The sequence below is a fragment of the Pan troglodytes genome, chromosome 4 (assembly GCF_028858775.2).
Source record: "Pan troglodytes isolate AG18354 chromosome 4, NHGRI_mPanTro3-v2.0_pri, whole genome shotgun sequence".
In the NCBI taxonomy this organism is placed as follows: Eukaryota; Metazoa; Chordata; class Mammalia; order Primates; family Hominidae; genus Pan; species Pan troglodytes.
In genome coordinates, this window is record NC_072402.2 from 20,491,194 (window position 1) to 20,509,370 (window position 18,177).

Genomic DNA, 18,177 nt, shown 5'->3' on the forward strand with positions numbered 1-18,177 from the left:
ATTGCTGCATTAATTTTCCATGACAATTCTCCAAGATCTATTGCTTTCCTTCATGTAATATTATTCAATTGGATTTTTATCCCTCATAGCCAGTATTAGAAAATAACATTAGCTATCATGTATTGAGGGAATCTGAAGAAACAAACCTAGATTCCCCTTACCTCCACCCAATCAAATATTTTGCGTACATTATCCTATGAAGGACATAGTATTAACTCCTATTTTCTTGATGAGAAAACCAAGACTCAAAAATATTCAGCAAACCACCTGAAGTCACACAGCTACTAACTGTACAGAGAAAAGTCAAGTTCAGGTCTTTAGACTCTGAATATTCTACTCTTTTCACAATATTATATTGCCTCCCAACTCAGCAAAATATATTTTAATTTAAGAAGAACAATTCATTTTGATTAGAATATTTTCCCTTTGATCAAGTCAGAACATTTTTAGGAATAGAAGGCAAACTCCTCAAATTTTCTAACATCTTCTGTGTCTCTTAGGACATACCTTAGAAAAAAATGCTTTAAATCTGTCTTCCACAAGATGAGCCAGACTATTCTATTTTTTGAATATTGTTTATAACTAATCACTAGTGTGGTTTATTACTCCTGGATGTTTTCTGCATTCTTTGCATTTCAAATTACAACATAAGTCACATTTACTTATTTTGGCCTTATGTTACTGAGGTTTTTCTTTAAGATGTAGAATTCTTTGCATTTAGTCTTTAAAGTTCTATAAAATCAGGACCACCACATTGCTCAATTCTGCTGGTGATGTTCACACCTTCATCAATATGAAAAGTGCTCCCTGAAGTCCTGTGTGCAGTAGTTTGGTTAAAATCTAACTCCAAAAAATGTAGAGAATAGAGGAATGGTTTGTCTCTATTTTATAGGGCAACTTTGATTTCTTTCAAACTGCAAGTACGTAGATCTGGTTTCTCTTCTAGTCGTTTCCTATTTGGGTGATAACTTAGAAAAGAGAGCAATTTCAGGGTCAACCGGTGTATTTGCCTTTGCTGTGTGATGTGAATATTATGTTCTACTCTAGCAAGAGTCTAAATCTGAATAACCTTCAGGGGCCTCCTTGACTAGGACACAGCTGAATCTCTGTGTTGCCTCTAGAAATGCAGATTAGGGTCAACACCAATAGGATGGCCATCCTGAGGAAATATCTCAAATTTCCTAACCTACAAATGCCTCCAGGGATGGGAACCAAGTCATCTAGTTATGTATTCAAGTTTCAGATATGGTTAAAATTAGAGGAAATTCCTTGCTTAAAGAAGAGAAGCACTTCCGTATAAATTGGGCTTAACTAAATCTACAAAACCTAGGAAAACATCAGTTTAATTGGATTTCAAATTAACTTCTTGAGTTGGTATTCTATATTTCCAACCCAGATGAAGAATTCTCAAAATTTCTAGGTAACAATGAGCTGAATACCCCTGTTGTATTGTAAAAACCAATCTAGATAACACTTTTGCAATAGTTTAAAAGTTTTATTCTTGCCTTTTTAACTAGCATTTCCTCTTCTTTCTTTACTGTAGAGCCTCAGTTTTTTTCATCCCTCCCTCAATACAATTCATATGCTCAGTTCCATGTTCAAGCCAATCATGGTGGCCCCATTTCTCTTGCAATGATAGGTCTAAATATGGACATGTGATATAGTTCTGGCAGATGAGTCATTTAGGAGAGTCTATCGGGGACTTCTGAGACATGTTGTTTCATTTCTATAAACGGTACAAAAAAGAGAAATCCTTCTTCTTCTGGACATTGTTACATTTGAATGTGATGCCTGGAATTGCAGCAGCCATTTTGTGACCTCAAGGGGAACTGGCCTGAGTGTCAAGTCCACCACTCAAGATGGCAGACTGGAAAGAGGAAAAGGATCTGAGCCCTTGTATGAGTGAGGCTGCTCCAGAAAAACAGAACCAATAGCATTTATATAGATATATAAGAGGAGATGTATTACTGGAATTGGCTCATGTGACCATGAAGGCCCAAAAGTCCTACCATATACTGTCTGCAAGCTGGAGAACCAGGAAAGCTGGTGGTAAAATTTAGTCTGAGTCTGAAGGCCTGAGAATGGGGGCTGTGGGGGTTTGTGCTGCTGGTATAAATCCTGGAGTTTGAAGGCCCAAGAACAGAAGTGAACTGTCCAAGGACAAGAGAAGATGGGTGTCGCAGCCCAAGAAGAGAGAGAGAGGATTCACATTTCCTCTGTCTTTTTGTTCTATTTGGGTGGGCCCTCAACAGATGGGATGATGCTTGCCACCTCTGGTGAGGATTGATCTTCTTCACTCAGTCTATGATTTGAATGTTAATTTCTTCTGGAAACACCCTCACAGGCACACCCAGAAATGATGTTTTACCAGCTATCTGAGCATCCCTTAACCCAGTCAAGTTGACACATAAAATTAACCATCACAGCCCTTGATTATGAAGTTGAGCTACTTACTTAACCAACCCTGGCACAGCCCTACCACCAGACTTCTTGTCATGTGAAATAATAAGTTGAAGCCAGCTGAGTAAGCTTTTCTGTTAGGGTAGTCTTAACTGCAGAAAACAGAAAACCTGTCTCAGCTGCTTTAAATTTATTATCTCTCTTGAGCGCATTCGAAGTGGTCCAACATTAGGAATCGTATTCTGAAGACTCTCTGAGATTCTGCCTTGATTTCTCATCTAAGAATTCCCCCCTACCCTTCCATTTGGTGATCCTTCATGCCATCATTGAGATGACCTTTCTAAAATTGAAATTGGGTCAAATTATAACTGATTAAATTCTTCAAAGGCTACTTTTTGCTTTCTTGGCTTGGCACACAGACCTGTCTTCACTGGGGCCAGGCTGAATTTCTCTGACCACGTATCTCATTAGGTCAGGCCCCAAAGGCACCCTAAAGCTATTGTCATTACTTGACTATGCTATGTTCTGTCTCTTCTATGCTTTGCAGTGCTATTCCCGTTGCCTAGAACACCTTTCCTGACCCGAAGGGTCACCCCCAAACCAGCCTTCAAGAGCTTCTTTTGGTGAGTCTTTCCTAATGTCCCCTCATAGTCCCCCAAGATTGTCAGATTCTCCTCTTCAGTTCTTCTGGCACCCTGACTGAATTCCCCTGTTATAACACAGGTGACACTGCAGTGTAATTGTCAGATTGTTTCCTACATTTGACTATAACGTCTTTGAGGGGAAAATGTGCCTTATTCATCTCAGCATCTCCAATGCCTAGCTTATTAACTGGCACAAAATAAGTAGGTAATAAATGTTTATTAATGAATAAATAATGGTATAATCCAGACTTGGGTTCATGAAGACAACTGTATCCTCTGTTTGGCTGATTTATTCCTGGTATTTTGCAGACCATTGCATCCTCAACAGGGTAAGGAGGAACAAAGAGAGGAAGGAAAAGCTACAACTCTGGAACATCTGCTGTCAAAATTTTGGAGGAAGGTAAAGAAAGCTTAGTGAAGATTTTCTTTCGTATATCTTTTATTTGTTCTATCTCTAACTCACATGATGAATTACTCAACAAATATATATTGAGAGCCTACTACATGTCAAGCATTGTTTAAGCATTTGGAATATATTAGTGAACAAAACAGCCCTCAGCATTGGCTCTACAAAGAGCTTTAAACAATCATTTCCCCTTTCTGCATCTTAGGCCTGCATTTGTGCATGAACAAGAAACACTATAATGGAAAGCTTTAGATCCTCATACAAAAATCACTGATAAACCCATGGATATATTGTTCATAAGTGCTGCCACTTCTGTCTAGAACCAAGAACAGTTGAGAGGAAGAGGTTACTGATCAAATCCGCTCTTGACCTTGTTCTCAGCTATCCACACCAACAGGCATTGAATTCATTTTTTTAACAAGGGAGTTTTATATACACATGCAGCATTCTGAGGTTTTGACTTCCTTCCTAGCTGCAAATCTCTTTGAGGCTCCATCTGGGACACTGAGCCCCACCCATATGCACCACCTTGAAGCTTCCTTTCTCTGGTTTGCTGGGGACTTTGTATGGAGAGGCTCCATCTGGGCACAGCTTACACCTTTAGAGGCTGCTGGGGGCACAGGGACGATTTCCAACAGAAACCAAGTATATTTGAAAGACACCAAGTCAAGCTTTTGTTTCCTTCCTACAACCTCAGCTTCTGTTGAAGTGGAAACTAGACTGGAAATAAAGGCCACGCTGATTTTCTTCTGAGAAAATACATTACTATGTTAAAAAAAAAAAAAAAAGTCCCAAATGCTCCGTGGGAAAGGTTTTTATTTTATAAATACTCTGTGGCTCTGAAATGACAGCATGATTACATTTCTGACAGCACTGGTATAATTCTCAGACTCCCCAGGGAGAGCAACGTGGGGATTTTCCTCCTGGAAAGAAAAGGCAAACTTGCAGGTGCTGAAGGTACATTTGATTTAAGCACGATTCAAAATAAGTAAATACAGATGATAACACAGCAAATACTGAAAGTTGGGTAATTCAGCAAAAATAAATGGCATTATCCAGAGCACTATAAACGCGTGAAAGAAAACTGCAAAAATAACTGTTTTTGTTTTTACAACTTTCCAGTGGCTCGCTGTCTCCAAATGGGGAGATACGAGAGGAACTGTAGGGAAGAAGAGAAACTGGAAATGCGTAGGGAAATGTAAACATGAGAAGGGAATAGGAGAGTGGAGGAAGGGGACAACTTCAGTGTCACTCTCTCACAGACTCTCCTGCCCCTTGTGATCTGGACAGACCCTGGCAGGCCTCGAGTTCCCTGGAGGTTGCGCCTTAGCGACAGATGACCCGTCTCTGACCACCAAGCACCTAGAAGGCACTTTCGCAGGAGCAGGGCAGGGGTCTGGGGCGCGGAGGGGGTGGGCGCAAGCCGCCCTCGTCCAGCGGTTCCCGCCGAGCATGGTGATAATGAGGGTGGGGCCAGCGTTGGCGGTAGAGCGCCTGGTGGCCCCGGGGCCCCTCCTCGTCCTCCGCGCCTCCCTGCGGCGCGCAGCACAGAGAGCCCAGCCGCTTCCGCAGCTGTCGCCGGAGCCGGCAGTCGCCCGCCTGGAAGAAGAGGTAGACGAAGGGATTGAGAGCGCTGTTGGCCATCGCCACCAGGCGCAGCGCCGCCGACAGGCCCTCTCCCTCCCAGTCTCCCGCGGGCCCGGACGACCACGCGGCCGCCAGCCGGGCGGCAAAGTAGGGCAGCTCGCAGCCCACGAACAGCAGCGCCAGCAGCAGGCTCATCTTCAGGCTCTGCACCTTGGCGCGGGGCAGCGCGCTGGGCGCAGGGGCTCGACCTGGGCTCGCCGACCAGGGCGCTGCAGCCGCGGGGGCCTGCGGCCGGTGCCGCCACCAGACGGAGAGTAGGTGGCCGCAAGCGACGCCCAGGACCGTAACAGGCGCGGCGAAGCCCGCGACGGCCTCGTAGAACGCGTAGACCTGCAGGTGCCAGCGCGGCAGGGGCGCGAAGATCCCGTGGCAGCGACGCTCCCCCGGCCAGGCGCGGGCGGCCGGGGGCGCGCCTGGCTGCAGGGACGTTGGCGGCGGCGGCGGCGGCGGCGGCGGCAGCGGCGAGGGGGAGTCCCCGCGCACCACGAAGGCCGGGGGCAGCGCCAGCAGCAGTGCCAGCAGCCAGCCCAGGGCGGCGAGGGCACGCGCGGGCAGCGGCCGGCCGTGCGGACGACGCACCGCGCGCCGGCGCTCGAGGGCGATGAGCACCACGAGGTGGGCCGAGGCGCCCCGCCCGGATGCCTGCAGCAGCTGCAGGAAGCGGCACGCCAGGTCCCCCGTGGCCGCGCGGGGCTCGCCCAGCAGTTCCCAGGCCAGCTCTGACAGCGCCGTGCCCCCGCACGCGTACAGGTCCGCCAGGGCCAGCTGCACCAGCAGGAAGTCCATCTTGCGACGCTTGGGGCCCGCCCAGGGCCCGCCGCCGCCGCACAGGCGGCACAGCACTGTGGTGTTGCCTGCCACCGCCACCACCAGGATGACCCCCAGGAACACCAGGCGGACGCGGCGGCTGGGCGGCCCAGAGGCAGGGGCTCCTTGCCCCAAGGTCAGGTTGAGACCCCAGCCCAGCAAGATGGGCACGGAAAGGTTGGGCGCCGGCGGCAGAATTGAGGGGCTAAAGAGATCCTCCATCCTTGCCCCGGAGGAAGAGGAGGCACCGAAGAGGGCGGGCAGGACGCGGGAAACCAAAGTGGAGGCGAGGCGGCGCGGGGAGCGACGCTGGGTCTATACGAGTTCCCAAAGTTAGTTGAAAAGGCACACGCACAGAGAGGGAGATGGATTCGGGCGGCTTTGCGCTTAGTTGTTTTTGTCGAATGTCCTCGTGATTTGTCACTCAAATGTGGGTTGTACACTCGAGGAACACACATGATTCCTATTCTCCACCTTCCCCGCGTCTTCCCTCCCATTCCCGGCGGGTACTCTTCCAATCTCTGCAGCGGCCCCCGACGCTACCCTCGCGGAAGCCGCGGACCCCTGGGCTATGAGAACCTCATCCATTCTCTATTTACGTGTAAAGCACAGCAGGACAGAATGTCGCTTTGCTTGGCCATTGTATACGGCCAGTGTTATGCCAGCACCCACACAAGAGAGGACCTCTTGACTGAGATTGTACCACACGCCCCCACCACCCCAATGTGATTGCCAGTAGGAAAAAAATAGAAAAGACATTAGTTTTTATTTTAAAGGTTTGAAATGCCATGGATCTGCACGAGCATGAGAAAAACAGGAACACAAGAAACCTAACAGCGTTTTGAGCAAAGAGGAGACCTATTAGCTGAATTTTGATCAAGATGTGTCTTCTCTGTCCAAGAATGAAAGTATTTTAATTAGAGGGTACTAAAGTCAATGATGTTGCTTTTAGGAGTGGCGGTGTTGCAGATCGTTCCAAATACTTCTCATTACTAGGAGCAGTGGGTCACAGCTGCTTTCTTGGTGATGTAAAATTCATTTCATTAGTCTGAAGAGGGCATTAATAGGTTTTATGCAAATGGTAGTGCATTTATTGCTTTTCTCCTAATATTTTCACCCAGTGAAGGATGCGTCATCACACTCCTCATTCTCTTGATTCTGTTTTCCAGCAGATGGGAAGTTGCTAGGAGGGGCTACGCCTCCAATAAGCCTAGAGAAAAGGTGACTAAGAAAGTGATAAGGCGGCCAATTTTTTTAAAAAAGAAATCCAAGTCACAGGAAATGGTTTAGATTAAATGTTGCTGCTTTCATTTTAGCCTTGTCTCCTCACAAACACATTTTAGTTTCCCTGTTGGAAGCATCAATTTGTCTTTTTATGCACCCTCCACGTTAATCATGGTGAAAGTAGAATTTCCTGTACTTCCTGGCCTGGGGGCCAGGGAGGTATGAGTGTTGTCTGGGGTTCACATTCCCTGTCTGAGGAAACATTTGGAACTTTAAGATTCATGGCCTAGGAAGATTTGGTGGGTTCCATGATAGTCCTGCCAGCTGCTGTAGGAATCCCATTTCCCAAGCTGTTGTCCTTTGGCCAGAAACCTTGGTTATTTTCATCATCATCTCTGTGGTGCCTCGCTCTGGTCTGACAGGTTGTAGTTATCAGTGGGTATGTGTTGAGTTGATGAATTAGTGGATATACGATGCTTTTCAGATACCTTCGAGCATAAATGCCTGCCTTGACTATAAATCCATCACCTAAGAAAAAATTCCTTTTATACTATGCCAGTATTGTCCAGAGGAGCCCAAGGAAGCTCTATGGAGACATAGGAATAAGTGTTCCTGGTGGGACATTTAAGAAAGCTAGAGTGATAGCCTTGGAAAAATCTAAAATCCTGGTTTGATTTTCATACTCTCCCTTTAGAACTTTTTATCCAAGGCCTTTTTCTATGCACACACATCATCCCAGTTTATAATGCACTTCTTCCAGGGAGCCTTCTCTGAGCAATGTTCATCATTCAGTGATTTTCCTAGCCAATATCATTTCAGTGTTTCTCAAGATAGTCTATCATTTGTCTCAAATTTGTTGAAATGCTCTTATATATTAGCATTTCAAAATGACTATAGTGAAATTTCACAGAACTTTAGTAAGATCTGATAAAACATTGATTTTCAACAAATTCTTTTTTTTTTTTTCCCCCTTTTTGAGACAGGGTCTCACTCTGTTGCCCAGGCTGGAGTGAAGTGGCATGATCATAGCTCACTGCAGCCTCGACTTCCTGGGCTCAGGTGATTCTCTCACCTCAGCCTCCCAACTAGCTGGGACTGTAGGCAGACACCACCACACCCAGCTAAGTTTTGTATTTTTTGTAGAGGCTAAGTTTCGCCATGTTGCCCAGGCTAGTTTTAAACTCCTGGGCTCAAGAATCTGCCCACCTTGGCCTCCCAAAGTGTTGGGATTACAGGCATGAGCCACTGGGCCTGGCCTAAACTAATTCTTATTAAAATTATACAATGCACATAGTTTTGAAAGTCAAATGGAACTAGAAGGCTGATAACATAAAGAGTTCCCTGTCCCATACATCTCCACTTCTTTATCCCCTCTTTCTAGAGGGAACCAATTTGGACTCTGTTTGCTCTTTCTTCTGGCATTGACTTAATTCATAATAGTAAATAATATATATGTAATGCTATTCATTGATTTAACAAATTGATATATTATCTGTTAACTTCTTATTAAAGACTTATCTCTCGCACCTCTGTCACTATTTCCATTTCCCGTACCATTAGAACAATACTGTAATTTTGGGTTAGACTTATATTTGGTGTTTATATTATTATGAAACAAAAATATTCACAGTTGAGTTGTATATTGTGAATATTATTTTTTGTTATTTTTAAAGTTAATAATTGCCTTTTCTTACTTTTCATTGTTATCATAGCTAATTCTTCCTGTACCCTCAAATAGTCCCCCCATGCAATTTCCACAAGGTCAGTTTCAAAACGTAATATAGCAGCTCCAATTTTTTTTCACGGAAACCTCTTTACCAGAGACTTTCATTTTTCTCTTATTTGGGCTAATTTCTCCCAAGGCCTACTGCATAACTACCATCTGCGGACCTCCATTTGTTGTCGTCATTGAAACTTTCTGCCTTTCTCTTGGGTTGCAGTTCCTGTTTCTTGGATCTCTGGTCTTTCTCCTTGATTTCTTCCTTTTTGGTAGAACACATCATCTAATATTTCATAAGGTTTACAAGGTTGTACAAAGCCTGAGAACTAAGTGGTAAGAGACCTCATTGTACTCCTTATTTGAGTCATGCAGATTCTGTCTGGACATGTTGCCCTCTGGGCCAGCGGCCATCCTGGCATCTCACGTCAGCATCGTCCTAGGGATTCCTTTCACTTATCTCATGCTGGTTCTCTTGTTTTCTGATTTAATGGATTTTTTTCTTTCCTGGTTTATTTTCTTGCTTGGGAAGAAAGCACCTTTCAGTGACTTCTTGAGAGAAGGTAACTATTTGGGATCCCACATGTCTGAAAATTTCTATATTCTACCCTATTGCCTAACTGATTATTTGGCTGGGTTTGGAATCCTATTTTTGAAAATCTTTTCCTTCTGAATTTTGAAGGCATTGCTCCATTCCCTTTCTGGCTTCTGAGTGTTTGTGTTGAGAAGACTGAAGCCATCTGATTCATGTTTTGCTTAGATATGATCATTGTTTTTTTCTTTCTAGAAGCTTGTTATTATTCTCTTTTTTCTAACCAATTTTACAAAAATGTTTTTCTATAGGTTTATTTTTATCTAATGTGCTGGGCATAATCAAAGATAATGAATTATATTTAATTGTAATACTTATTTAGTGGCCTTTACCTAAATAGCCTCCCAGCCTGTCTTTTTCTTTTTGGGATGCTGGCATTTGAAGAGTCCATGACACATGTTTAGCAGAATATCCTTAAAATTGTATTTGTTTCCACATAATTAAATTTGGATTTGACTTTTCTGGCAGGAACATTACATAGGTAATACTGTCAAAAGTGTATCATTTCTGGGGTGCATAATGCCACTTTGTCTCAATATAGATGTTGTCTCAATATAGATGATATTAAGTTTGGCATATATGTTTTGAAAACTCAGTAGTTTTTAATTAAATAAGCAGTACATATTAATTGCAGAAAAATTAGACAATGCATATTCACATACAAAAAACACTTAACATACTGCTCAAAAAAAACTGTTGTTAATACTCAGTGATATATATTTCAGGCTATAATGACTAGATCTGTGTATTACAGAAATAGATTACACTGCATACAACATTTTATATCCTGCTTTCATTTCACCTAAGATTGTATTTGGATCACTTCCCATGTCAGTGATAATATGATATAATTATCTGTTTAATGTTGAATGGATTACAATTATTTAAATAGCCCCCTATTTTTAGACAAAAGTTTTTCTCATTTTCACTTTATAAATAATCCTGTGAAGAACATCTGTTCACCTACATCCTAGCACATGCATTCAATTATTCCCTTATGATAAAATCCTGTCATTGGAATTGCTGAGGCTGAGCACGTGCATTTTTAATGCATTATAACATATAGTACTGAGTTATTCTCAACAAGGGACGCAAGCAATGTATGTGTCTTTTTCCCCATAGCCCCAACAATATGAGCATCATCAGTGTTTGTCATTCTCATAGATGAAAACACTTCATTATTTCTTCATTTTAAAAATTGAGATATACTTTATATATCATAAAATCTAGAATTTTAAAGTATACAATTCAGTGCTTTTTAGTATATTTACAAGTTTGTGCAACCACTGCCACTATCTAATTCCAGAACTTTTAAATCATTCCCAGAATAAACCCGTACACATTATTTTCCTCTTCCAGCACCTAGAAACCACTAGTCTCCTTTGACTCTATGGATTTGGTTATTCTTGACATTTCATAGAAATGCAATCACATAATGTAGCCTTTTGTTTTTGGTTTCTTTTGCTTTGAATAATGTTTTTAAGTTTCATCCACATTGTAGTATGTAACAGTATTTCATTATTTATGGCTAAATAATATTTCATTATGTGGATACACCAAATTTTGTTTATCCATTCATCAGCTGATGGATATTTGGGTTGTTTCTATTTTAGGCTGTTTCCATTTTGGTTGTTTTCATTATAGTGAACAATTCTGTTATGAATATTTGTGTACAAGTTTTTCTGCGAATGCCTGTTTCAGTTCTCTAGAGTATATTCCTAGGAGTGAAATTGCTGAGTCATATGTGAATTTCATGTTTAACTTTTTGAGGAACTGCCAAGCTGTTTTCCATAGAGACTGGGCCCTTCCCACCATCATTGTATGAGTTTTCCAGTTTCTCCCTTTGTGTAGATGCAGTTTCTCATTTGGGATCATATTCCTTCTGCTTAAAGAATGTGCTTTAACATTTCTTATAGTTCAGATCTGCTGGCAACACATTCTCTTAGTTTTCTTTTTTTTTTTTTTTTTGTCTTATAAAGTTTTTATTTTACCTACATTTTTGAAAGATACTTTTGCTGGGCATATAGGATTCTATGATGAGTTTTTCTTTCAGTACTTGAAAGAAGTTGCACCATTGTCTTCTAGTTTGCATAGTGCTTGATACATTTTGCTCATCTTTGTAATGATGTAATTCTTATCTTTTTGTTTGTTTATTTGTTTGAGACAGAGTCTTGCTCTGTCGCCCAGGCTGGAGTGCAGTGGTGCAATCTTGGCTCGCTGCAACCTCTGCCGCCCGGGTTCAAATGATTCTCATGCCTCAGCCTCCCAAGTAGCTGGGATTACAGGTGAGTGCCACACGCGGCCAGGCTGGTCTCGAACTCCTGGCCTCAGGTGATCTGCCCGGGTATGCCTCCTAAAGTGCTGAGATTACAGGCATGAGCCACCGTGCCTGGCTGGTTTCTTTTTTTGGAGTGTTTCTTTTTTACTGTGGTTGCATTCAAGATTTTCCTCTTATCTTGCCTCACTGCAACCTCTGCCTGCTGGGTTCAAGTGATTCCCATGCCTCAGCCTCCCAAGTAGCTGGGACTACAGTCATGCACCACCATGCCCATCTAATTTTTGTATTTTTATTAGAGATGGGTTTTCACCATGTTGGCCAGGCTGATCTCAAACTCTTGACCTCAGGTGATCCACCCGCCTTGGCCTCTCAAAATGTTGGGATTACAGGCATGAGCCACTGGGCGTAGCCCTTTGTATATATTCTGCTTGGGCTTCTCTAAACATTTAGGTTGATGATTTGTTGTCTTTTATTAATTTTGGAAAATTCTCAGCAATTATCTTTTCAATTATTTCTTCCGACATTTTATCTCTTTCTATTCTCCGTCTGTGACTTGAATTACATGTATATTATGCCATTTCATACTGTCCCACAGCTCTTGGATGCTCTATTTTTCTCCACTTTTTCTTTTTCTCTTTTTTCCCCTCTCTGTTCCAGCTCTCCTCAGAGGGGCTTGCCACCTTTTGAAATTCAGGATTTTATTTTGAAAATTTTCTATTCTAACCTGTAGTCAAGTTTACTAATTCTTTCTTCTATCTCTAGTCTGCTGATAAGGCAATTGAAGGAATTCCTCATCCATAATAACATGTTTTTCATGTCTAGTGTATCCAATTTATTCTTTTTTGAATCATTTCCATCTCTGCTGAAATTCTGTATATGTTCGTGCATGTGGTCCACATTTTCCACTAAATCCTTTAACATATTAATCATAGCATTTTTACAGTTACTTTGACAGTTTCAACCTCTGGGCCATCTCTCAGTCTGGTTCTGTTTACTGCTTTATCTCTTGAAAATTGGCTTCTTTTTTTTTTTTCTTTTTAACTCTTTTGCCTTGTAAGTTTTACTGAATGCCAGACATTATATATAAAAGAATAAGAGTGACTGATGTAAATAGTGTTTACTTCTGAAAATGGCCATGCCTCTTCACCCATCAGGCTACTAGGGTGGTAAATCTAATCAGTAGTTGAGCTAGGTTTAGATTTTGTTGTTACTACAGTTATCATTATTATACTATTGACTTCATATTCCTCCACACTGACATCTTGAGTTTCCTATGAGGCCTGGAATGGCAGAAGGTTTTTCTCAGTGTTTCTGCTCCATCCTCAACTTTCAGCTGGCCCTTCACACTTGGCCACCAGAGTGGGGGAGGGGACGGGGATGTTTCTCTCCAGACTTTGGCCCCTCTCCCAGAAGTTCTGTGCTGTTTGCTGCCCATGATGGGGGCAGGGTGGTTTTCTTGGCCTTCCTGTTCCAACCTTTGTCTTATTCAGGCCCTGGGGGCCTGAGCCTCAAGTGTGGGAGTTTCTCCATAATCCTGTCCCTTCCCTCTATGGCAGCTGAATTCTGCCTTGTAACTTCCAAGAGCAAATTTCTTGGTTCTGTCCCTTTTGTGAGAAACCTTTGCTTTGTAACAAAGATTCTGGGCATGAATAGGTTTCTCCATCTTGCCTAGCAGTGATAGCTTTCGCTGTAATCTACCCCTCCCCAGTGACAGCTGACCTTTTGCTGAGGACTGGGGGTGAGAGTGTTTTCTGATCCTGCCCCAGTGGCAGATGTGTTTTGCTTTGTATGACAAAAAGTCCTGGGTTTTGTGCTTGTCCTCAAGAGGCAGCCACTCTCTGTCTGTACACCCATCCCACTAAGGGGGCTCCATCAGGTCTTCTGCTCTGCCCCTAGTCTTTCTCTTTAAGTACCATATTAAGTCCATGAAAGCAAGCTGGTTAGTCAGTGGGCACACCGTGTGTGGGGGGTTCCCAGAGTTTCTACTGTTATTTTCACATGCATTTGGCCTTTAAGTATATGTCAAAATATCAGTTGCTTTTTTACCCACTTTTTTGGCTGTGAGTTTTTCCTCCCGTGTTCTGTCAGAGGTCTCACCTGTCCTTGGAGGTGCTTGCCACCTTTTCGAATTCAGTTCACCTGTTGCCTGGCAATCTCCTTTCTCTGATAGGCTCAAGAAAAGTTTTGATTTTGTAGATTTTCTGGCTTTATTTTTTTCTTTTGGTTGTTGTTGTTAACATGGGAGCAGTATTCCCTTGCATCTTTGTCTAGCCTAAGTGGAAATACAATTCTCAAACCATTATTTAAGGATATCAAAACTTCACCGTAAATATTGCAAAATTTATGCATATTTTTTCTAACTTTTAACATTGAAGAGTTTTTAAATTTCCTTCAATAATACGAAGTTTAAGGCTAAGAATATTATTCTGAGTATAGTTTTGGTTGTATCATATATTTTTCTAAATGTTCTTATTTTTGTCTGTAGCCATGCCATCCTGAATGACTGATCTAAATTTTCTCATTTTTATTACTTTTAAAATAGCATATAATTATAATTTTTTGACCCAAGAATTTTTTAAGACTCAGCTTTTTAATGTTAAAATTAAAAAAAAAAATTGGGTTAGGCCAGGCTCTGTGCCTCACGCCTGTAGCCTGAGCACTTTGGGAGGCTGAGACAGGAGGATTGCTTGAGTCCTGGAGTTTGAGACAAGCTTGGGCAACATAGGGAGACCCTGTCTCTGAAAAATAAAAAAATTAGTCAGGCACGGTGGCACACACCTATACTCCTGGCTACTTCGGAGACTAAGGTGGAAGGATTGCTTGAGCCTGGGAGATTGAAGGCTGCAATGGGCTATGATTGCACCACTGCACTCTAGCTGGGGTGACAGAGTGAGACGCTGCCTCCAAAAAAATTTTTTTGGCGGTAAAAATTCTACCTAATGAAAGTTTAATATACATAATTGTAAATAATACATACATAATTGTAAACAATATATATGTATACACACACAAATGAGTATGGCCAGTGTAGAAGGGGGATAATAGTTCTCACATGGGTCTAGATGGTCTGCTTTCCACATGAGCTTCTTCTACCTAGTTTGTGTTGAGTCATCTCTTTTTTGCTTCATGGCCCCTCATTACCAAGTTCTTAGTTTAATTCAGTGGTTTATAGTATGTTTTAATAGCCAGTAATATTAATCCCACCTCGATATTATTTTCCCATAATTTTATTACTTATTTCAGACATTATTTTTTCCATAAAAACTATAAGACCATTTCATTCAATTAAAAAAATCAAACAAAAATATCTCTTTTCTGGAATAAAATCAGGATTGCACAAAATTTATACATTAATTTTGGGGAAGTGATATTTTGAGATTAGATCTTCCCATCCAAGAACATGCTGTCATTGCATATTCATATTTTGTTTATATACTTCAATAGAAGTTTATAGTTTTAAAAATCTAGGTATACCTCTCATTAAAATGTAAAGTATTTTCCAGCCTGACCAACATGGTGAGACCCTCATCTCTAGAAAAAACTTAAAAATTAGCCGGGCATGGTGGTGCACACCTGTGGTCCCAGCTACTCAGGGGGCTGAGGCAGGAAGATCACTTGAGCCCAGGAGGTTGAGACTGCAGTGAGTGAGCCATGTTCGCACCACTGCACTCCAAACCTGGGTGACAAAGTAAGATCGTGTACCAAAAATAAATAAATAAGTAAACAAATAAATATGTATAGGATAACATGAATGTAATATTTTCTCTAATTTCTGTTTTTACCTAGTGATTCCTCTTATAGATATATGTTGAGTCAACATATCGCTCTTGTTGCTCAGGCTGGAGTGCAGTGGTGTGATCTTGGCTCACTGCAACCTCTGCCTCAAATGATTCTCTTGCCTCAGGCTCCCAAGTAGCTGGGATTACGGGCGCCCGCCACCACACCCAGCTAATTGTTTGTATTTTTAGTAGAGATGGGGTTTCACAATGTTGGCCAGGCTGGTCTTGAAGTGTTGACCTCAGGTGATCCCCCCACCTCACCCTCCCAAAATGCTGGAATTATAGGCATGAGCCACCGCGCCTGACCTTTGATTTTTGTATATGCAGCCATTTAACAAATTCCATCCATTCTAGTAGTTTTTACGAGGATATCCTGGGTCTAATAAATTGAAAAACCACAAACAGTAGAAAGAATACAAAATCCATTAAAAAACAAAAACCAAAACAAGATAAAGCTCCTAGTCGATATGGATGCTTCTTTCCTGAGGATGGTAGTTTGAATAACAAGGTTCCAGACTAGTGGTTCCCAGATTTTGCTGCACATTAGAATCACCTGGGAAGCTTTTTTTTTTTTTTTTTTTTGAGCCTTTTTTTCTGTCACCCAGGCTGGAGTGCAGTGGCGTGATCTCAGCTCACTGCAACCTCTGCCTCCTAGTTCAAGGGATTCTTCTGCCTCAGTCTCCCGAGTAGCTGGGATTACAGGCACGCGCCACCACGCCCGGCTAATTTTTGTATTTTTAGTAGAGACGGGGTTTCACCATGTTGGCCAGGCTAGTCTTGAACTCCTGACCTCAGGTGATCTGCCTGCCTCAGCCTCCCAAAGTTCTGGGATTACAGGCTGGGAAGCTTTAAAACTCCTGCAGCCTGGGGTAGGAGCCAGGCAATAATAGTTTTTAAACATCCTCAGGTGATTCCAATTTGCAGCAAGGTTGCAAACTATTCTAGCCCAGCATTGAGCAAACCATGGCCCACAAGGCAAATCCTGCATTTTTGTAAACAAAGCTATGTTGGAACATAGCCACGCTCATTTGTTTACATATTGTCTTGCTGCTTTCACACTTCAGCGGTAGAGATGAGTAGTTGTGAAAGAGACCGTATGGCTCACAAAGCCTAAAATATTTAGTATCTAGCCTTTTTTTAATAGAAAAAGATAAAATCACAATGAGGTGTAATCTCACTCCAGTTATTATGTCATTTTGGTTATTATCAAAAGGACAAAAAATAACAAATGCTAGCAGGATGAGGAGAAAGGGGAACTCTTACACTGTTGGTGGGAACGTCAATTAGTTCAGCCATTATGGAAAACAGTAAAATCGTTCCTCAAAAAACTAAAAATAGAACTATCATGATCCAGCAACGCCACTATTAGGTAAATATCCAAAGGAAAGGAAATCAGTACATTAAAGGGATACATGCACCCCATGTTTACTGCAGCACTATTCACAATAGCCAAGGTATGGAATCAACCTGTGTCCATCAACAGATGAATGGATAAAGCAAATGTGGTATATATACACAATGGAATACTATTTAGCCGTAAAAAGAATGAAATTCTATCATTTGCAGCGACATGGATGAAACTGAAGAACATTATGTTAAGTGAAATGAGCCAGGCACAGAAAGATAAATACTGCATGTTCTTACTCACAAGCAGAAGCGAAAAAAAGCATTGATCTCATGCAGGTAGAGAGTAGAGCAGTGGTTACTAGAGGTGGGGACGGGTAAGGGGAGAGAGGAACAGCTAAAGATTGGTTAACGAATACAAAAGTACAGTAGGATAGGAGGAATACATTCTAGTGTTCTATAGTACTATGGAGTGACTGTAATTAACAATAATTTATTATATATTTTCAAATAGAACAGATTTTGATTGTACACAAAGAAATGATCAATGTTTGAGGTAATTGGTATGCTGATCACCCTGATTTGATCATTATACCTTGTATACATGTATAGAAGTATACTGTAGTCCATAAATAGGTATAATTATTTTATTTATTTATTTATTTATTTATTTATTTATTTACTTATTTATTTTGAGATGTGCCCAGGCTGGAGTGCAATGGCGCAATCTCGGTTCACGGCAACCTCTGCCTCCCGGCTTCAAACGATTCTCCTGGCTCAGCCGCCCGAGTAGCTGGGACTATAGGCATGCGCCACCACACCTGGCTAATTTTTAGTAGAGACAGAGTATTTTTAGTAGAGACAGGGTTTCTCCATGTCTCTACTAAGACATGCAGAGGCTTGGTCAGGCTGATCTCGAACTACCAACCTCATGTGATCTGCCAGCCTTGGCCTCTCAAAGTGCTGGGATTACAGGCGTTAGCCACCGCACCTGGCCAATAGGTAGAATTATTATGTGTCGATTTTAAAAAGATAAAACAAAGGGGGATAGTGTCTATTTGTTAGCTCTTTTGTGCAAGATTTTGCTACAATTTACTGTTTCTAGAAGGCTTTGCTTTATTAAGAAAACTACTCCCTTGGCTGGGCTTGGTGGCTCATGCCTGTAATCCCAGCACTTTGGGAGACCGAGGTTGGCAGATTGCCTGAGGTCAGGGGTTCAAGACCAGCCTGGCTAACATGGTGAAACCTCATCTCTACTAAAAATACAAAAATTAGCCGGATGTGGTGGCACATGCCTATAGTCTCAGCTATTTGGGAGGCTGAGGCAGGAGAATCGCTT

The 18,177-nt window shown here is 42.0% G+C and overlaps 1 protein-coding gene across 1 annotated transcript; it reads right to left on the reverse strand.

Moving 5' to 3' along the window:
- Window positions 1-4,246: 4,246 nt before the first annotated feature.
- Window positions 4,247-8,647, reverse strand: GPR150 (G protein-coupled receptor 150). The gene has a single exon (XM_016952992.4). The coding sequence runs from the start codon at window positions 6,124-6,126 to the stop codon at window positions 4,813-4,815; it is 1,314 nt and encodes a 437-aa protein (XP_016808481.2). The 5' UTR covers window positions 6,127-8,647; the 3' UTR covers window positions 4,247-4,812.
- Window positions 8,648-18,177: the final 9,530 nt, after the last annotated feature.